Source organism: Fukomys damarensis, unplaced genomic scaffold, assembly GCF_012274545.1.
Source record: "Fukomys damarensis isolate Sample0158 unplaced genomic scaffold, DMR_v1.0_HiC HiC_scaffold_5, whole genome shotgun sequence".
In the NCBI taxonomy this organism is placed as follows: domain Eukaryota; kingdom Metazoa; phylum Chordata; class Mammalia; order Rodentia; family Bathyergidae; genus Fukomys; species Fukomys damarensis.
In genome coordinates this window covers 5,624,079-5,646,112 of record NW_022900917.1, presented here as the reverse complement: position 1 = coordinate 5,646,112, position 22,034 = coordinate 5,624,079, and the positions used below count along the sequence as shown (strand labels likewise).

The 22,034-nt window shown below is 47.6% G+C and overlaps 1 protein-coding gene across 3 annotated transcripts in view; it reads right to left on the bottom strand.

Annotated features, from left to right (window-relative positions):
- The window catches only part of Taf2 (TATA-box binding protein associated factor 2), a 64,903-nt gene that overhangs the window by 30,575 nt on the left and 12,294 nt on the right, over positions 1 to 22,034 (bottom strand). For all 3 annotated transcript variants that reach the window (XM_010619506.2, XM_010619507.2, XM_010619508.2), the window contains 12 exons: positions 20,352 to 20,536; positions 19,058 to 19,171; positions 17,825 to 17,924; positions 16,862 to 16,947; positions 13,639 to 13,774; positions 12,161 to 12,315; positions 11,559 to 11,673; positions 11,170 to 11,279; positions 7,916 to 7,981; positions 6,146 to 6,398; positions 4,305 to 4,445; positions 3,178 to 3,288 (listed from right to left, as the gene is read on the bottom strand). In XM_010619506.2, coding sequence (XP_010617808.1) covers positions 3,178 to 3,288; positions 4,305 to 4,445; positions 6,146 to 6,398; positions 7,916 to 7,981; positions 11,170 to 11,279; positions 11,559 to 11,673; positions 12,161 to 12,315; positions 13,639 to 13,774; positions 16,862 to 16,947; positions 17,825 to 17,924; positions 19,058 to 19,171; positions 20,352 to 20,536 — 1,572 coding nt within the window. The remainder of the gene's footprint in view (positions 1 to 3,177; positions 3,289 to 4,304; positions 4,446 to 6,145; positions 6,399 to 7,915; positions 7,982 to 11,169; positions 11,280 to 11,558; positions 11,674 to 12,160; positions 12,316 to 13,638; positions 13,775 to 16,861; positions 16,948 to 17,824; positions 17,925 to 19,057; positions 19,172 to 20,351; positions 20,537 to 22,034) is intronic.

The following is a 22,034-nucleotide window of genomic DNA, read 5'->3' as shown; positions in this document are numbered from 1 at the left end:
AAAAGTTAAAAGTGTAAATAAGGATCAAAATGTACAATTTATATTGTGTAATAGGAAGAAAAGGTCTAAAGGAGTAGAACAATGAGAGGAAGGGGAAAGGAAAGAAGGGAAAAAAGGAAAACCATGGAAATAATGTCTCTGTAAACAGGGAAGGGTGGAGGGGGTGAAGGGAGGGCTGGGGAATGGGGAAAATAAGAACCCAGACAAGTCATGTAAAGGTACAAGATCCCAGTGATGGGTGTAACTGTGCTGTATACCTAACATGTTCCAATAAATTTAATGAAGATAAAAAACCCTAAAACTAGAGGTTCCATTTGATGCAACTGTTTCCCTTCTTAGTATCCTCCCGAATGAATTAAAAGCACCACACCACAGCAATATATGCACACCAATGTTTATAGCAGCACAGTTTGTAACAGATAAATCTTGGAAACAGCCCAAATACCCATCATCCAACAAATGGACAAAGATGATGTAGGGTTTTTATATAATGAAGTATTACTCTGCCATAAAGAAGGATGAGCTGGAGACATCTATAGCTAAATGGATGCACCTTGACACTATACTCCTGTGTGAAATCAATTGAACACACAGGCTTAAATTCCGTATTGTTTCTCTGGTGTAAGAAAACAAAAGTGGAAATAAGGACTAAAATGTACAATAGATATTGAGAAATGGGAGGGGGGAGAAAAGAAGAGACAAGAAAAAAGGAAGGAAAAACCTGGAAACAAAAGCTTTTGCACATGAGAGGGTAGGAAAAAGGAAGCAGCGCAACGTATCACGTACTGGTGCAAATTTCCTATGATGAACGTTATCATTATGTACATCTAAAATCTATCAATAAATGTTTTACTAAAAAAGCCTTGTGTTAATTTCCATCTAATAAATTAACTTTAGGGGTTTGGTATAAAGAAAGAAAGGTAAAAGGTGTGTGCTATTTTCCAGGCTTGTATTCATCAGGACACACGGAACATATACAAGAAAAACAGTTCTTGACAAACAAAGCAGTGTGCCGACCCAGCTAGGGAGACCGTCCTAAGCGCCCGCTCTCACGTATCTTTAGAAGGACAGGACGCATCTCAACAAAGTCTCACACGCAGTCCTGTCACAAGCAGATGACTGCACAGCATGGCTCACCTGGCTCTTCCAGTCACCATGTTCTTTTTTTTTTTGGTTTTTAAGACAGGGTCTCTCTCACTATGTAGTTCAGACTGCTCTGGAACTCACTGTGTAGCCCAGGCTGGTCTCTAACTCACAGCGATCCTCCTGCCTCAGCCTCCCGAGTGCTGGGATTACAGGCGTGCACAACCATGCCCGGCCCAGTCATCACGTTCCATGGAAATTTCTGACCAGGACAGTATTAGAAAGAGACTCCAGTATAACATGAATAAAAAGCTCATAAAGCATCTCAATTTTAGGGAGATTCTCACAGCTATTTTAATGTAAGACACATACACACGTGCACATATGCATACACAAACGTGGACCAAGGCCTAACAAGGGAAAGTACTTCACTAAATAAATAATATGGAAGTCAAATCTCCAAAGCACCAGACAGTAATCTTTTAAATGGCAGTAATTCTCTTTTATGGCTGTAACTGAGGACATCTTGGAGTAGGCTACAAGGTGGATAAACATTAATGCAGCTCTAAAACTAAGAACTTTGAAAGAAGCCCATTGTAGTGGCACACGCCTGTAATCCCAGCACTGTGGGAGGCTGAGGCAGGAGGGCCACAAGTTCGACCACAGTCTGGACAACTTAGTGAGACCTTGTCTCAAAATAAAAGAATAGAATATATAAAGGGCTAGGGATGCAAAGGCCCTCAATTTGAACCCCAGTAATGTACCCCCCAAAAAAAAAACCTGAAGGAAAATAAGAAACATAGTCAGTAAAAATTCCAGGGAACAGCAGAGCTAGCCAGCTAAGTATGGACTGAAATAAAATATTAGGTGAAATTATAAATTTCATCTTGTGCTTTTTTCCAGTCTAGTTTTAATTTATGAAAATATGAGTCACTTAAGCAAAACAATAATGAAAGGAAAATAAGCACAGGCTTCCTGAATTGTGTCTGCCTGAACGTGCCAGCTGCTCACTGAGAAAGGCTGGCCGCGAAGAGGGAACCAGAAGTCAGCCTGGGACCCCGTGCCCTAACCCACCCAGTGCTGAGAGCCCAGAGCCAGGGCAGCACTCAGAGCCGAGCCACCGTGCAGGAACACACGGGAGGAGGGCAACAGGCTGCCTGCAGGGACGGCTAGGCCCGGGCCATTTCGTTACTGTCTCCAGGGAAGAGGCAAATGTCCGACTCAGCTTCGGCTCCCTGCTTCTCCACGGAAAGCTCCTGAGGTACCTGCCCCACAGGAGGCCACAACCCTGCATGCAGCAGTTACTCCCACGCCTCTATCACACAGCCCCCAAGGACCCCAATCAGGCTGAGAGCGGCTGTTCAGTGTTTAATTAATAAATGAAGTTCCTGGAGGCATCAGCTATCTCTTCCTTCTACTTAACATCATACTGCCCGATGCAGCACAAATTCTCAAAATCATCTGCTGTTAGACTGATGACAAGGAGAATGAAATACATATTTGCTAATTAAATGAATAAAAGTACAATGGCTTTTAAAAAAAAAAAAAAAGACAAATCTACCAATGAACATGCTAACCCTCAACAGGAAATGCTTTTGTATCCCTCCACAAAAGAGAACACATAAAAAACCATGCTGTAGACTTCCCCAAAGCGGTTCCAGCGGCTCCTCCTCCTGACACCTGCCAGCCCTGTACTTTGAGAGGTCAGAAGCACAGTTCAAACAGTTCATCTTCGCTTCACCGACCGGCCGTTCTAGTAAATCGTACCTGTCCGCCTCTAACTCTGGAAGTTCCTAGGACCAAAGGCTCAATAACGATACACAGCCTAAGTCATTCTTCCCTTCTCTCTTCCTCTTTTTTTTAGCAGCGGCAGGGAAGGTGCTGGGAATTAAATCAGGCTTTGCACATGCCAGATACACACCCAACTCACAGAACATGTCTTGTTTTTTTTTTGTACCGGGGATTGAACTCGGGTCCTTGCACTTGCAAGGCAGGCCACCAAACCGCTGAGCTAAATCCCCGGCCCTCAGAACATGTCTTTAAAAACAAAGCACTACTAGGTAGTTTTATGTATTCATTAAAAGCGTACTTTACCTTGTTTTTCCTGTTGTCATTGTACTTGATCAAGTCTAAAATAAATGTTAGGACTTCTTTGGGACAAAGGTTATGAACGTCTCTTAGTAAAGCCATTGCAACGGGCATAGTCTACAAAGAAAAAAGACTAAGATTTGTAAAACACATAACTCAACTGTTCCACTGCAATTCTTGAGCCACAGACAGGGAAGCGCATGACCGGGCGGGCGCAGGTGTCTGCGGGAGGGTCCCCGTCTCTACCCAGGCTCCATCCAAAGCCTCTGAGCAGAGCCTGGGTGGGTAGCCTGGGAAGAGCTAGACAACCGGGTGCTCCAGAGCCATGCACCTTGGACCGCATTTGCTGAAGGGAAGTAGATGCCACATAAGCCACCTCACTCCCTTCTCGGGGACACAACAGGACAGGTGCGGGGTTAGCACAGGGAGATTACACCACTTCTAACTCCAGTCTCGAACCCACGTCTCTGGTCAGCGGCCGCCTGGGCAGGGCTGTGCTTCCTCACAGCTGCGGACTGGGGCACCAGCCTCGGCCACACTGATTCTGCAGTAGCACCCGGCACGGACTAAGAGCGACAGGCAAGCGATCCCAGCTCCGACCCACCTTCGCCCTTCCAAACTTCCCAGACTTGCGGCAGTAAACCCTACCAGGGAAGTGGGGCTGAATGGATGCTGGGCAGAGGCACAGAGCAGCCGGCTGCGTCCCTGCGTCCTCGGGACTGCCCGCCTGCACCGCGCCTTCCTCCCAACCCGGCTCATTAGGCTCCGATCTCCTCCTACCACTACATGCAGGAGTGTGGGCGGGGAAGCGACTTCCCGGGTTTCTGCCGCAGCCCATTCTGTCTTCCTTAAAAATTAAAACTCCGCAAACAATCTTCAGTGAGTTTTATGGCCTCTCCGTAACTGCCAATGTGGGACGGCAGTAAGAGGGGGCACACGGGGACACACGGACATTAGCAAGCGGGCGGGCGAACGGGCAGACGTCAGTGCAGGAAAGCAAACACACGCACTACTTCAAGCCTCCGAGTTAAAGGACACGGGCACATGTGCCACAAAAAAGTCCTAAGAGGAGAGCAGGAGTGATGTTAAGTTAATTGGAAAAACCTAAGACAACTCGCAGAGTAAACTGGTACCTTCTGTAGAAAGTAACTCTGAAAACTCATAAAGTTGTTTGTTTTCACGATGTTCGGGCAGGTCTTACAGCAGAACATCCTGGTGAAGAGGGACTTCATGGCCGGAGGTCCGGTCCACGTGCTCACCATGGAATTTGCAATCTGCAAGTCAAGAGAAGGAGGGGTTTCCCACACCAGTGCAGCAGGGCAGGGTACACAAAGCAGCTTGCTGAGGCCCCACTGCAACGCAACTCGGGGATGGCACAACCACCTCACCGACTCCGAGAAAACAGATTCACCCTCCAAAACAACTCCCGGTGCGCTCAGAGTTACTTCGCACAATGTCTACCTTACAGCATTCTTTCATAGTCTAAGAAAAAAGAGTTTCCAAAGCCATAGTACTCTGAATCGTTATCCATTTAGATATAACTGTAAAATTTTTAATTTATTCACAGAAACATCACTTAATTTTAAATAAGTTGTTTCAATCTAAGTGAAAACCAAGCCAATACAATAAACTATTTGTGTCTGTAAGAATACGTTATAAAGAAGAAAAAATCAGATCTTTGGATCAATATTTTTATGGTATATGAAAAATACTGCTTAAATAACATATAATGAAGGGCCAGGGATGTAGCTCAGCGTCACTGTGCCTATCTGGCAGGTGCAAGGTCCTAAGTTCGGTTCCCAGTACCAAAAAAAAAATGTTTGAAGTTTACAAATAATATATATGGTAACGGCTCTGCTAAGACTTTAGCACACAGGAATCACAAAAATCTTTACAAGAAGCAATGAAATTATATCCCTTACAAAATAATCGTATTTTCCTTCTACTATCTTTGAATACAGGAATTCAGCTACCTGCCTGCCTGTAATCAGGAGGCTGAGACAGGAGGATTACCATGAGTTTGAGGCCAGCTTGGGCTACACAGCAAGATCTTGGGCTAACCAACCAACCTAAAGTATTATAATCTGGTACATGGATACTGCCGCTAGAAATAGGAATGAGCCTATTATGGAGATTCTTTGTAAATACCTGGTAACTAGCATTTCTGGCCAAATTTTTGTCTGTGTTATTCTGGTTTCCACCTTCAGTTTTTTTTTTGTTTTGTTTTGTTTTTTTGCATCTAAGGAAAGATACTGAGTTTCCTCAATGAAATAACTGTTCTAGAATTAGAATTACAGAACCAATTACTCTAAATTACTTATCACAAATGCTGATTCCTGAACTCAAATCAATGTGAAGTAATTACCCCACGGTGATTAAGATTGAAGTGATTTCCTGTACTATGTTTAAAACAAAAATCACTGAAACCAGGGACTTTCTTAGAAAATATAATCTTTTTTAAAAAATATAGTTGGCGATCAGTGAATAAAGGTAACTTTTAGGGAGTTTCCTTCTAAAGAGGAGGAGAGGATCGATGTGTCCTTTTGAGGGAATGCTGGGAAAAATTGGGGATGCTATGAAATGAGAGCGTGTGTGTGCAGTGACGAGAATTACGAGGTGTTTTATATACATATATATATATATATGTATATTAATAAATATATTTCAATTTAATAAAACAATGAAAATTCTATTTGGTTTTACAAATCTGATTTTTTACACATTTGGACAAAAATTAAATTTTTGCAAATGTCACTTTTGAGATGACAAATTTCTTTTAAGTCGAGTCTGTTAAACACATTTAGTAAAAGCTTTCATTGGAAAAACTAAGTAAATTTTAAGACTGGTGAATTTTAAGTGAGTTTCAGAGGCTTTTTAAGCACAGCGAGCTTCAGCCCGACCTACATAGCAAGACCCCATCTCAAAACACCAAAAAAAAGCACGAAAAGAACAGACACGAAGCCCCGCCCCTCACCTGGGCCAAGCAGAAGCAGGCGGCCATGCGCACGCGGTAGAAGCACTGCTCCTGCTCCAGGATGTCGGTGAGCGCCAGGCGCGACGCGGGCGTGGGGAACTTCTCCAGGGCCAGGATGGACTCCTGCTGCGCCACCACGTCGCGCTCGTAGCGCAGCTGGTACTGCCACATGAAGTCGGCCTGCTCGAACTCCACCTTGCGCAGCACCGCCATGTCGGGGTCGATGCGGATCCACAGCAGGGGCGAGTCGGCGCTGCGGGGAGACACGGCGGGCTCAGCTCTAGGCCGGAAAGCAGGGCGGCCCCAGCCGGAGTCCCCTCCAGACTCTGCTTCCGAACTGCTCTGGGAATCGATTCGTGACGGCCAGGAGCGTCGGCCTCCTCTGTCAGTCTCACTAAGATGCTCACAGATACAAAAGCAGCCCTCACAGAAAATGCCGCCCCTGCTTCCTTGCTGGCGCTCTTTACTGGGAGTGATGAGATGTGAGGGAGAGGGAGGAAATCCCTTCATGTAATGTTCGCCAGCCTAATAACTGACTTTGGCGATAAACAGTATCCTTTATTGGAAATCAATATGTGGCTAAAACATAAAAAATATTTTACTAAATTAATTTGCTTCATTTACTTTCTTAAAATGCTAGACTCATGATTACTTTTCTCAAACATCAAGTTCTGAAATCATAATTTGAAAGGAGTCATGAGTTTATCATGTTCAGATACTTCCTAAATAACAATCATGGCTTGAGGATCAAGTCTAGGTGAGCTGGGTGTGGGGCGCACACTTGTAATCCCAGTACTCAGGAGGCTGATGCAGGAGGATTGTCAGGAACTCAAGGCCAGCCTGGGCTACTCAGTGTGTTCAAGGCCAGTCTGGATTACAGAGCAAGACTATCTTAAAAAATGTGTGTGTGTGTATATAAAGCACAAAACAAAACTCAATTCTCAGTTAATACTTTCATCAAAAGAATACCACCTGTAGCATTAATTCAATTTAACAAACAGTACTGCATGTTTACACAGGCAAAGTACTTGCTCTGAAACAATCTAAAGCAACACTGGTCTTGACATTTCTGTATGGAAGGAACCGTGATAATTCAGCATACAATCAGAAAATAACTGATGTCTTATCAAAAAGACACAGATCCCAATGATAAATGTAACTGTGCTGTATACTTCAAAAGTACCAATAAACTCAATGAGAGAAAGAAAAGACACAGACACAAGCTGGAGGGGCAAAATAACAAAGGACAAAGTGCATTTTTTTGTTGGGGTTTTTTTTGGTACCGGGGATCAAACTCAGGTCCTTGCACTTGCGACGCAGGCACCAGAACCACTGAGCTAAATCCCCGGCCCCGTGCACTGTATTTCAAAAGGAAGCACGGCCGTGTGATAAATGCCACCAGCCAGTCCGCAGAGCAGGAGTCTTTAAACTGTTCGGCAAACACAAGAAACCTCCATGTGCCCTCAAACCCTGCTCCAAAGCCGACCAGGAGTACCAGCCGGCGTCACCCGAAATCCGAACCACCGGGCCCGCGGGCGAGGCCGGACTCAGGCACCACTGTGCATCCCTGGGTGAGCCAGCCATCGCCATGGGAGCCACCCAAGAGGCCACTAGGGAGCGAGAGGGGCAAACAGTGGCGAGGCCGTGTCCCCGCAGCGCCTGGTCCAGACGGGCTGCCCTCCCTCGGATGCTGTGTCCCTAACGCAGGTCTGTTGGTTCAAAAAGTGTTGGAGGCGCTTATTTTAAGAATGACACACGAAAGCGACTTACTCCATCGCAGAGAGATCCATGTCAGCTTCTTCCCCGTTCAGCAGTGGGATTTTCTTCTTCTTATTCCTGTATTTAAGGAAAAGCTTGAGCAGCAGTTCAAATAACAGATTCCGCCCAACACTGGAAGCTCTCCTCATAGCACATGGACTGGGACTTAGACACAATCTACTGTGAATCCACAGGGAATGGAGTGAACACAAGTTTTTCCTGATCACGGTTGAATGAAAGCAAAAACAGGTAATCAAAACATATTACTATATATTCCCAACAACCGGTAGGTACAATTTATGTAGAATAACAGCATCTATCATAAAGAAATGCTTTTTAATAATGAAAACAAATAAGCAGGCCTGAAGAGAGATATAATCCCAAGTCAGACCAGTGCTGCAGGAACAGTGTCTGCTAAATGAAATCACGTAACTAATAAAACATCTTAATTACTACAGAGAACTAATACCCACAAGACTTGAGCTATGCAAACAAAGAACTGCTAGCACGCGAATTACTCATGGACAAGGGACCCTTGACTTACAAACTCAATTCGCTCTCGAGGGGTGGTTGTAACTCGAATTGGTCAGTGCAGGCTCAGGCTCCTCTCCACAGCCTTCAGTCTCTCTGCTGCACACAGGCAGATCTCAGGGTCCTCAGAGACACTGCCTGGGATCTCTCAGCTAAACCCACACGGGAAAGGACGCTGCCATGCCAGAACTCTTTAAGGGTTAAATCTGTGTCTGAGACCATCTGGGTTTGGTGTTTTTTTGTTTCTTGGGGTTTTTTGTTGGTTTTTTTGGTACTGGAGATCGAACTTGGGACCTTGAACTTGCGAGGTAGTGGGGGCGGAACCACTGAGCTAAATCCCCGGGCCTCTGAGACCATCTGGAAACACAAGCAGCTGGCATTTGGGTTGTAATTCAACACTTTGGTTGTAAATTAAAACTAAAATTGTGTTAACCCAAGTATGTCAGGTGGGCCATAACTTGAGGATCCTCTATATCAGAAAAACTACTGTGTAACATACTAAAAGTCGTGGAAATGTAAATGAAATCAGAGCAAAGGAAAGTCTTATGTACCTTATAGCAGAGAACGCTAGAGATGCCTGTGACCCCAGATGATGCAGGAAAATCAAAAGTTCAAACCTAGCCTCGATAACTAAAGCCCAGTCTCAAAATGGAAAAGGGCTGGGGATAAAACTCCATGAGAAGACCCAGGTTTCAATCTCTGGCACCTCTTAAAAAAGCTGAGTGTGGTGCTACACGCCTATAATTCCAGTACTTGGGAGGCTGAGGCAGGAAGATCTCCAAGTGCTGGAGGCCAGCTGTGAGTTTAGCAAGACTCTGTCTCAAAACAAACAAATACTGTTATCATAGAAAATTAAAACCTGAGGAAATGTTATGAAAAGCAGCAATCAAATGTTTCTAATTTCCAAAGCAGACTGAGAGGGGGGCTCGGGGACTTCACTCTGAAGGAGAGTATTTCTAGGGCTGGGCTGGGACGCAGCTCCATGGTGGAGCACTGGGCTATCACACGTGAGGCCCGGGGTTTGATCCCCAGAGCCACAAAAAAAAAGAAAAGGAAAGAAAACAAATTTCTCAGAGTAAAACTGATTATGAGAAGATTCAGAGTCTTTCAAAGCCAACATTCTCATCTGTCTTGTCTAATAAGACTCCTGCTCCTGCAGTGCTGAGAGAACCAGCCCCCGTACAGTCAGATGCGAACTGACGAGCTGAGGGTCACGGGAAGCCCGCTAACTAGGAAGAGGTGAACTGCTGGACACCTCCTCCACGGCACTCTGCCTCCGAAGGACACCAGGAACACTGCAAGCTCACTATGCTCTGGGTTTGCACTTCCCTGGCCATCACACAGAGTGACCACGTGAGGTACCTGCTGGCCGCACTGGGTCTCAGGAGAAATGTCCACTTGGGCTCACTGCCCAACTTTTAATGAGCTGGAATGGCTATGCCCAAAGATGAAAAACTAACGCTGCCGAGGGCGTGGACGAAAGGGAAGCCTTGCTGATGAGACACCTCTGGTGGAAATCACTACAGCACAGGTGCTCCTCCAAACACCACAAACACAGCTACTGAAGGGGCCGGCAATCCTCAGGCCGGGCACTTGAGGAGGCTTCTGCCCCCACCCACGTCCATGGCTGCATAGCTCACAAGATCCCAGACACAGAAACAACCTAAGTTCCCATCACGCGAGGGACAGATGCAGAAGGTGTGGAACAGGGGGACACCAGGAAGGGAGAAGAAAGGAAAACCCGTCACCTGCAGCACACGAAAGCAGTCAGCCAGGCACAGGGAGCCAGGAGCACAGAACAGCGAGAGACCTGGGAGCAACGCAGGGAGAAGTGGGGGACGCCGAGCAGCAAGCAGGAACCGACGGGAGGCAGGGTCGGAGGTGCGGTCACCACTGACTATGCAGCGACTACGGGACAATTTTGTGCGGCTTATTTCAAAGTTACAAGGATTCCCAATGTTTTTGCAGCACAAAGAAGTGATGGACTTTTGAGGGGCTGGGAGTGTCTGACCTGATTAAACACTGCAGCACAGGTGCACCTGACACGTGGTGTTACCCCTTATACACACCACACTCTCACGTCTTTGTGTGTTGAAGGAACAATTTCAATTTTAAAGAAGCACGAAGGAGATACGTTACAGGTTGAGATGGGAATCTTCCCAATGGATTAAAACCATACAAGTCACCTATAGACAATAAAACAAAATTCCCTAAAACAAAACAAGCATTCTGCAGGGCGGGGTGACACCGAGCAAGTGGGAGAAAGGTCAGAGGGAGCGCGCTGTCGGGCTTTGCCTGGCACGTGCACTCCCTGCCTTCAACCATCTTTTCCCATTGTGCTTCAAAAATTAAAACAGGCTAGGGCCGGGGACTCAGCTCAGCGGTGCCGCCACCTGCCTCACAAGTGCAAGGGCCTGAGTTCAACCCCCGGTACCAAAAAAAAAAATTGAAACAGCCTAGGCACGCACCGAAAGTACTTGCCTTAAATGTTTCCTAGCTCTAAAGACTGCAACTTCCATATTTCTCTCCTTTTTGCTCCCTTTCTAAAAAACAAGAACCTCAAGTCTAAATTCTAAAAAGTAATGAATGAATCTTAAAAATATCGCCAAGACTCGAAAGCCAACAAAAGATATTCCACAACACTAAGGCGGAGTAACACCGGAGGAGAAAGGGCTCTAAGCAACGCGCTCTCCCCTAAAAGTGCGAGGTTCGGCGGGGCCTCCGCTGGCGCCTACCTTCTGCTCTTGGAGTGGCAGGGGATATCGTGCTTCAGGCTGTTCTCCTCGATCTGCAGCGTGTGGTTGAAGGAGCCGTCCAGCTCCTGCACTGTCACTTTAAGCGGCCCCTAGAACAGAGACCGGCGTTCCCAAGCAGTGCCAGCGAAGAGCGACGCGTGTGTGCACGCAGTGTGCAGACGCACACGTGGCGGGACACAGGCTCACACTGCAGGCCGCCTGCCCACAGGAGAGCGCACCTGCCGGCCGCCCTCTCCCCTTCGCCGACACGTGGCGTCTTCTAGTTTCTCCGCTGCAGAGAAACCTCAGGGAACTTCCAACCACAGCCTCACCCAGCCCCCCACGCAGAGACCCGGGAGCAAGAAAGGCCGTGTTAGAAAAACACCTACCACGTATTTCTGAGTCCCAGGAGAAGTGTAATCTTGCTTGATTTCTAGTTCTAAGACGTTTCGCTTCCTGTTAAATGCGAAGCTTCCGTAGAATTTCACCACCCCGCTCTGGTCTCTGGAGAACCGTAAAGGAAATCGCCACACCACGAGGACACAAGGACACCGAACAAGGGATCCCGGACGGCGTGACCGTCGTCTTCGCCTCTGGCCCCCAGGTCACAGCCTGGACGCACTTTCCAAGGTAACCGGGGGCAAAGCACGCAAGATGCTTCGCAAAACACTGCCCGGATTTCAACAAGATTTCTGAACACTGAAAAATCTGTGCTTCGGAAGAGGAAGAATCAGCCCGCTGCTCACCAATCACGAGGCTCCGGGACACCCGAGAGGCTTCCGGGCGTGCCGCACTGCGTACACACAAACAGCGAGTTTCTGTGCGTGCACTTCAGCCACGGGCACATGCTACAGAGGCCGTGACTCACGGCACGGTGCTCCCCACTGCGCTTCGGAAATGCTCACTTCACACTGCCTCAGCCCTGCGAATCCCCGACGGCCTCGCATCCACCACGCCCCCTCCCCAGTCCGGAAGTGCTATGAAAGGATACACCCACTGCTTTATTAAGGGCTGGATGTCCTTGCCAGAGACGTTTGAAATAGATTTCAAAAATCCAGACGTGGAGACCAGCATCTGACTCCACATGTGAGACTGGAACTTCTGGGACGAAGCGGTGCTGGCCAGACTCAGCAGCTTATTGAAGACCTGAGCGGACGACGGCACCGGTCAGTGAGCTCACCCAGCGCACTGCTTGCAGCTGTGTGCGGCGCCTGCTCTGCACTTCAGCTTTACCGTGGTCAGTTATCTTAGCACATAAATCGCTCTAGTTAAACACTAGAAGCAACAGAGATGCAGAGATTTAAGCCCCCACGGAAAGCATTCTTCACACAAACATCCCCGGATGTCATGAGGTCCCAAAGAAGCTGTCTGTTAAGAACTGGAACAATGTCGAGCCAGGTGTGGTGGCGCACGCCTGTCATCCCAGCACTCAGGAGGCTGAGGCAGGAGGATGACCGGGAGTTCGAGACCAGCCTGGGCTATAGAGTGAGATCCAGGTCAGTCTCAACTACATAGTGAGACTCTGTCTCAAAAAATCAAACCAAAAAATAAAGGATCGGAACAATGTAGAACACCTGCAGCTCACTGTGCGAGGCGTGAAAGGCACTTAGCAGAAGCCTACCACTGTCTTAGCGAGCAGTAATCTGTCTGCGCTTTCTCTGATGAAAGCCAGGTGGGAGTGGGGAACTGGGCATGGCTCGTGACAGCAGCCATCAAGCACACGGGAGACCTCGGGGTATAACCCCCACTATGCCCCGATTCAGTAAGGCTCTGCATTAGGGTTGTGGGATTGGAAAAGGGGACGGACTCGCACAGACCCTCTTCTGTGTTCTCCAATGGGGGGGCACGGACGGACGGGCACAGATGACGACACACGGACTGACTACATTCCGGGCGGGGCAGACTTCCCTGCTGTCTACCTCTCCCTGCAGTTCGGCGCCGGGCACAAGGCCTCACCGGCAGAAGCACGGGCAGGCCAGCCTTTCCCCTCAGCCACACCTCCCGGCCAGCGCTTTCGCTTTCACAAATGTCCGGTAAGCTTCCACCGCCTCCACCGGTACAGCCAGTCACAGTGCGCGCTCACCTCTGCTCTCTCACCCGCCATCTCACGAACTGCCATCTTACATGCTAACACGAAAACATGTTTTAAAATTAGGCAAAACTGGGCCAGGGATTTAACTCAGTGGTGCTGCTGCCTGTCTCACAAGCGCAAGGTCCAGAGTTTGATCCCTGTTAAAAAAAAAAAAAAAAAAAAAAAAAAAAAAATCGGCAAAATTCAGCAACAGGTGAAGATTCTTTACTGAAAACATCCCTGCGTGGATCCTGTCCTAAAGGCCGAAGCACCACAGGTCAACGCTGTGTGGTAAGTGCTCGCCGTCCGCTCACACGCCAGTCCACATTCGGAACATCACACACTGCGCGGGGCGGGGGCACGGCCTCCCTCACGGCGCGGCTCCGCCCTCTGCTTACCTGGAGCATGAACTCCATGCTGATCCTGTTCTCAATCAGCCGCATCACCAGGTGAGCCTTGCACTGGAACATGGTGTAGTACTCCCACGACAGCGTGTGCGGGTGCTTTATGGAGAAGTGCAGATGGGACGCTGGACTAAAGAGAAAAAAGCAGACTTACTTAACAAAACCGGACGGGCACATGAGCACGGAATGTCACGGGAGTGACGAGATCATACATCAAGAACCTCGTCTGTAATTTCCTTATTACTTTGAAACCCTACAACGGGAAGAAGATTATAAAGATTTGCTAAAGGACAAGGAAAACCTGAATAAACAGAAACACATGTCAAGCTCCCAGGCAGGAAGACAGGACCCCCACGTCTTTACATTCTCTTCCAGCCAGGCTGGGTTGTGCACACCTGTAAGCCCAGCACTAGGGAGGCCGAGGCAGGAGGATTGCTGAGTTCAAGACCAGCCTGGGCTACACAGTGAGATCCTGTCTCAAAATACCAAAAAAAAAAAAAAAAAAAATTGCTGGGGATTTAGCTCAGTGGTTTCACCACCGGTCTCACAAGCACAAGGTCCCAAGTTTGATCCCCGGTATCAAAAACAAAAAAAATTCTCTCCCCATGTACCAATAAAATCACTGCACTAACCAATGTCCCAGTGCTGAAGCACACACAGAAATGCAAAAACAATTAGGGAAGTGCTGAAAGACAATCCAGCAAACTGTTTTATCTTATAATCCTGAAAATTCTTCCTAATGAAAAATACAAAATCCAGGACCTCGAGATGAAAATAACTCGGTAAAAAGGTTCTGATATGAATAATCGGATCACCAGGAAGAGGAGAAGAGCCTGAGCAGCGCTCAGGACACACATGAACAACTACCTTGCGTGCTTCTCACGACTGCACGCACGGCTGCCGTGAGATCCTTTCCCGTGTGCCCAAGCACGTGCACACTGCCTGTTGTGGGGCACCAGCCAGGAGGCCCCTGCAGAATCCGAACCGGATTCTCAGAATCCGAGCCAAGTGAGCCCCTCCCTCAGTCAGTGGGCAGCGGTCAGCGGCTCCGCCCCTCTCACGCAGGACACCGAGGTGACGTCAAGGGGGCAGTCACGCAGGCCCCTCCCCTCCCCACGCACCGATCCCCTGGCCCTGGATGCGAGTCCCTGTTGCTTAGGAACGAGCGCCCTGGGGCATTCAGTTACAGCAGCGTCAGCTAAGACAAGCTGCACTGTGTACCCTTAAAACTCAGCAAGGCACGATTTCCAGGACATAAAGTGATTGTTATATTTCACTTACTACTTCCAAAATTAAAGCATTAGGAGCTCACAGGCTTTAACGATGAATAAGAATAAGAAAAAGTTAAATAAATGCCAAAGCAAAATGGAATATCACACAGCATGTGGGAGGAATGAAGTAAATGTGGCCACATGGATGCTTGTTGTTGATTTTTAAAAATATAAAACAACATTTATATCATTTATGTTTCTTAAATGCTAAACACACATAAATACAGGTAAATTATCTGTTTGGCTTTTTGAGACAGGATCTTAATGGTTGGCCCAGACTAAAACTCCAGACAATCCTGATGGCTTCGCCTCCTGGATGCTGTGGCAACAAGGCACGTGCCACCCTGTCAGCTCCAGAAATAACCTAAAGGCGAGGGATGTACACCAAGCTGTAGTCACCGCGAAAGAGGGCTAAACCAGCTCCGTTTGCACGCCTGAAATCCCAGCACTCCGGAGGCTGAGGCAGGAGGACTGCCACAAGTTCAAGGACTACCGAGGCTACAAAGCAAGGTCAAGGCCAGCCTGAATTTCAGAACAAGGCCCTGTCTCAAAAAGAAAGACAACAAAAAAAACCGGGTCTTTTCTTCAGACCACATGCTTCCAAATTGTCTGGCATTTCTTCAAGGAGCATGTGTACAAGTGCTTTTATATAGAAATCTTTAAAACTGAAAATATTACAACAGAGGAGCAGCACCAGGCCAAGCATTCTGGGTAATATCAACACACAGGGATGCTCTAGTCTAGCTCTGCACTGGGAACTGCAGCAGCAGCCGCGGAGGAGACAGAACAGGAGGAACAGCGATCCCACATCTTGATCCCATGAGCCTCGCAGGTGGGGCAGGGTCACCCCTGCCGCACTCCACACAAGCACGGCATGTCACGTCCGCGAAACAGGGCCCTGGGCTGGCCACAGACTTCCCTCGTGGGAGAGCAAGCGCCCGGGCCGTCTCCTCAGAGCTCCTGTGCACGGTGGGCGGTACAGCGAACCACGGGCCTCTGGGAAAAACCACTTTTCATTGCCAGGGAAACTAACACCAAGCTACGATGAGCATGAGAAAAACATGGTACAATAACATGCAACACGTAATAGGATCCAGCAGCCACCTCAATGTAGAGAGAAATACAAAGGGGGAATCAAAAAATCTGCTAAATTAGGAAGTGATGGGGAAACAGAGAAAAAAATTTCCATCCAATTCAACCCACAGTCCTTGAGGTTGTCATGATGCCAAAATTACCTAGACTTCGTCAGGGACACAGAAACAAAATATATTATCTAGGCTGGGGATTTAGCTTAGTGGATCCATTGCCTGCCTCGCAAGAGCAAGGACTCGAGTTAAATCCCCGGTACCCAAAAGAAAAAATATATATATATATTGCCTATCTATCTATCATCTATCCATTGTGCTATCTATCTATCGTGATACTGTATAAGCCAGGGCCTTATACAGTGCTAAGCTAAATCTTACCCTTCTTTTTCATTTTTTTGAGACAGTACAAGTCACTAAGTTGCCCAGGCTGGGCTCAAACTTGTGACCCTCCAGCCTCAGCCTCCCAGAGAGCTGAACTATAGGCATACACCACTATGTTCACCTTTTTTTTTTGAACCAGGGATTAAACTCAGGTCCTTGTGCTCCCAAGGCAGGCAGCAGAACCACTGAGCCAAATCCCCAGCCCTCCGTCTTTTTATTATTCTTAAACTTCCATGAGAATATTATGACACAGTGGCATGGGGATGCAAACACAGAAATCAGAAATGCTTCAGTTTCAGTCCTCTTAAGTTTAAATCCACGCACAGCATCTCATGCGTAACAAACAGCAAACCAAGGAAGGAGCAGTGAGGAGGTCACGGTTTTCAGTGTTGCTACTTCTCTGGCCTCGTGTGCACCTCCACACGAGTGGCCCCACACAACACACGCTGTAACAGCATCTCTGAACAGCAAACATACTTATCCTTCTCTTTTCCGCCACCAAATATGGGATGCAGCAAAACTCCCCCGGTTTTCAGTTCGTATGCCACTATTTTATCCAACTCCTAGAAAAGATTAAAAAACAGAAGTCAGTAAAAACGCTTTTACACACCAAGTTTTGGAAGCAAACTGTAAAACTGTCTCCTGCAGTCAGCCATACATTTCCTAAGATGAGCACGAGAAGAGTTTATGGCCCTATGGAGACACCAGCCGGGTGGGCGGCGGGCTGCCGATCCGTTCCGCTCCACACACTCGGCTCCGACCGACTTCCGAGGCTGCTTCTGCCCTCCCAGGGTCCTGCTCTGGGGGACGTGGAGAAACGATGTCAGGAAACCATATTTACATCTCTCCGGGCTTCCCTCAAAAAAGATAAAGCACAATTGTGCTAGAAACTCATTATTCACTTAAATAACACAGAAGAGACGTGGAAGTGGCAGCCAGTGTGGTGGAGCAGATACGGCCCGGTCAGCTCGTCCATACCCTGCTCCGCATGGAGAGCGTGGCCGAGCGCGACAGCGCCCCACGCTGGCCTCTCCCAGAATGAAGAGCGGTTCTCACAGCTCTGGATGTCGCCGTCCATAACAGCGCCCACTGCTTAACTTTTTGGCTTGATTCCTGTTGGATGGTAAACATATACCAGCCCAGCGGCAAAGAACTGGGGGCTGCAACACAGCTAAGGACGCTGACGTAGCATGTAAGTGGACCCTTCCTCGGGGCGAGGGAAGCCTTGGGGGCACGCTGACAACGGGAAATGCATAAGCAGACTGCTTGCCTTCGCCTGCCAGTAATTCGCATTTTACAAGGAAAAATAGGGGTTTTTCAAGTGATATTTAGAAAATATTTGACAGGAATTAAAAAGAAAGGACAAGAGACTCAGAAATCAGGAAAGTACTGACACATCGCAGGGACTCGGGAGTGGACAACTGTCGTGACTGTAGTTACCTCCTTGATCCAGTGGCGGTACTCATTCACACCAAAAGTTTTTTTCATCCAAAGTCCATAAATGTAGCCTGAAATTCCCTTCAGCACCCATTCGTCGGACCTAGGCAAAAATTCAAACTATTAATTTTACTTATTTTCGTGTGCAGCACTGGGGTCCAACCCTAGCTCTGTGCCCCAGCGCTCTGGCCGGAGCGACCCTGAGTCCCTCGAGGGCCTCATGGCCACAAAGACCCCTGTAAAAGGCAGGGAGGACCCAGGGGCAGGCACTGTACGGCTGCACGCTGGGCTCCTCCGGGACTGACACCCAAGGCTTGCGCTGCCTCTCCCACCCACCCCGCGCGTGCGGGCTGCATGGCACAGCCAACAGACCCCAGTCCTCCGCGCCATCACCGCAGCCTGTCACTTCTCCAGGGAGAGGGAACCAACCGCATCACTCACACTGTCGTCCAGCCACACCACACAGGCGCAGCTCTCTGACAGGGGCACAACCCGAAGTCACACATGAAGAAGCTGCCCCTTCCAGCACCAAGAAAAGGCAGCTCAGGTCTACACGCTTGTTAGTATAATGCAGCCTGCGAACTGTTCAGAGACTGACCTGCGGCAAAGCGTCACCGCTGCATTTAACCTGAGCACTGAGGGTTCACTTGGGGAAAGCAACTGTCTTCCGAGGCCTGGCTGCTGTGGTAACTTGGCTCGAGGGCCCGCTGTGGCACGCGTGCCAGAGGCTCACCACCACCAGTATTAGGTGCCCTATGGGAGTCCTGCGCATTTCTTTAAGTGCATCTCAGGTGAAGCAGGCCAGTAAGTCCCTGCATCGTCACTGCCACTGCGGAGGACAAGCCGCCTCCCGCAGACTCCGGAACTTCCACTGCTCTGCACACTGTGACCACTATGGACGGATGCTGGGACTGTCACTATTTCCTAACACTCGGGTCCTGCACCTGCAGTCTTCGCGCAGTTCTTGCAGACTATTTTATCAGACTTTACCCTGGTTTTTATGGTCAATTACAGAAGTATCTATTCCACTTTTATGGCCAAAAGTAGATGACATTCAGACTGTCCTCCTTTAGATATAGAGTACTGTCTTCCAAATTAGCTATGTGTAACCAGGGCAGAGGTCAGCTCTCAGAGGGGAAGAGAGAGGGGGAGGGGGGGGGGAGGGGAGGGGAGAAAAGGAAGCGACCCTGGAGATTCCTCGGTCGGTAGCTCTGAACCTGGGAACGACTCGCTCACCAAGACATCCTTGATATGAAGCATCCAAAAAACTGCTGGGCCAAGGCCTGTGCCAGGCAGCGCCTCGTCAGAGGGGTCTCATCGATGATCATGGCACTGTGCAGGAGGTTGGTGCTGCAATTCACAAGGCGGGGGACCCGTTACAGCCAAAAAGTAAGCCACTCTTCAGTCAAGAAAACAATCACACTGTTAAATGGAACTTAAGCTAAACACAGAAGACAGAAATCAGAAGAGGCTTCCAAAGAGCTTCCTGATATCCCCACCTTTAGCTGGAATTGGGGTCATAATCTTAGCAACTTCTGCCTACAGCAAGAAAGATGAAGTCGGCACCGAGCACCACAGAAACACAGAGCTTTAGGGTGGTAGAAAAGGAGCTGACCCAGTGGGGTGCGGCTGTCTAATTTCAAAGATCTTAACAACACCCACGAACATTTTCACTCCATCATTCACTGTAAAGTACACCACCCCAGTGAACTTTTCTAACACACTCTGGAGAAGGCAGCAGCAGTATTATGCCTGTTTCTACAAAACTCAGACTTGGAACTTCCCAAAAAATAAAGGAAGAGACACAGGGAAGGGGACCAGGGGGGAGGGGGTGGGCGAAAATGCCCGTATGTCCATAATCCAGGCTGCTGGGAGGCTGAGGTGGGAGGACTGCAAGTTCAAAGCTAGGCTGGGCAACTCAGGGAGACCTTGGCTCAAGATTTAAAAATAAAGGGCCTGGGATTTAGTTCAGTGGTTCCGCCTCGCAAGTGTAAGGACCCAAGTTTGATCCCTGGTACCAAAAAAATTCTTTAAATAAAAATAAAAAGGGCTGGGGCTGCAGCTCTGCACGCGGTACAGTGATTATTGGGCATGTGTGAGGCGCTGGGTTCAAACCCCAGTACCACCAAAAACAATCATTCTCACAGTCGGTTTTTCCCACAAATTTCTGATGACATCAGTAAATTTTTAAATAGTATTAGAAAAACAGCCTTGTTACCTACATAATAATAATAAACATTTTTAAAAATGTAAACAGGAAAGAGTGTAAAAAAATATGGAAAATGCTAATATCAGTTAATTCTAGTTTAGAATGAGTTTTGAGTTACTTTAAAATTTTCTTCATGTTCTTCTAGATACTTAAAAGTTTAAAAACACTAGTTTTTGTTGGCTTGCTTTCTCTTGTTGTTTTACAAAGTCAACTACATCGAATTAAAGGAAAAAGTTCAACTTAAAGCTGATCAGAAAATGAGCGACTTTTCCTCCTACCATGACTCCAGTTTCGGCTTTTCAAACTTGAAGAGACACCAACCTGAAAATGCTCATGGACGCATACGCAGCCACTTCAACATAAGCCTCGTCAATGAACACGGTCTTGAAGCAGGAGTACGGGTACCGACATGTGAGGATCTCCTCATAAAACTCAAAGACTTCGTGGAGGTAGGATGTGGTGTGTTTAAGCAGCGGAAGAAGCTGGGGCAAGCAGAAATGAGTAACCTGAAAGTGAAGGGCAGAGAAGGTCAGCTGAGGAAGTACTGTGAGTATTTTAAACTTCCTAAATACCTCAAGTGTAAATGCTTATATAATCCGTAAGAAAATGTGTAAAATCAGTGATTACTTTTAGTCATGTTTGCAAAACACATATTCATTGTACTGAAAAATTAAATGCATGGTGGATTATTAGACTGTGAAATAATTAAGACTCACTGAAAATAATTCTGGTTTCACATGAAAATGACTTCCGATACGCCCACATAACAAGGCTTATTTTAGTTTCACCTCTTCTGTAGCTAAGCGAGTAGATAATGCACATGGTATAGCCCTCTTAGTCATTCTTGGTTGCCATTTTGTTTGCCTCTCTCTAGTACTGATGGAACCCAGGGCCTTGCACATGCTAGATGAGTGCTCGAACACAGAGCTTCTGTCCACCCCAGGCGGCCTGCTAGTGATTAATTCTGCACTCACTGCCAGTCCTAGTGTCGCATTTACTCCTTCTCTGTTACCTCAGCGACACGCTGAGGGCTGCAGGGAACTTACTGGGAGTCAGGAGATATAAAATGCTTGCGACAGAAACAGTAATCCTGGGCCGGGGATTTAGCTCAGTGGTGCCGCCGCCTGCCTCACAAGTGCAAGACCCAAATTCGATCCCTGGTACCAAAAAAAAAAGAAGAAACAGTGATCCTGATTTTCTTCTTAAATGTATCCCACCCGGGACACACAAGCATCACACTGTCTCCTGTGGCGACTGTGCAACGGTGACACAGACCACTCTGGGGAGAAGGCACAGTAACACTTCCCGCAGAGACGGAAAGCGAGGAGATCGCTGCGAATCAGACAGAAGCCTGACAGGTCCGGATAAGAAAGTCACAGCCCAAACAGAGTCAAGCATGGAATAAAATGTGTTGTAATTTAAGAAATATATAGGTAAACTACTCTGAATATTTTTAAATTTCAAAGTTGTTTTTTTTTGGGTTTTTTTTTTTTTTTGGTACCAGGGATTGAACTCCAGTCCTTGCGCTTGCAAGGCAGGCCACCGAACCACTGAGCTAAATCCCCGGCAAATTTCAAAGTTTTTAACATGGTGCTTAGCATTCCAAAAGATGTGATGCATCCTCCTTAGAGTACACTGATTTCTGCAACTAATTCTATTCCTTACTTAGGTCATTTTTTCCTTAGCACAATTTATGCACATGGTTTTCCCTTATCTCTGGTGTCTGAAAAACTACAAACTCAAAATCACAGAGTAAGTTTTATTCCCACATCAACAAATTCAGAGGCAAAGAGAAAAGCCAAGGCAGGGTTAGAATTCTGGTCAGCCAACTCAGGAAGACTTCTCTCCCTCTGAAACAAGCTCACTAGAGCAGCCACATCACCGATGTAACGTGAACATGTTCTGTCTAAGCTGGAAGTTAACAGTTTGCTGTGACCACCCTCTTCCCATCAGTGAGGGGGTGGAATGAGAGAGGGAGGGGAGGGCAGTGGGGGAGGGCAGAGT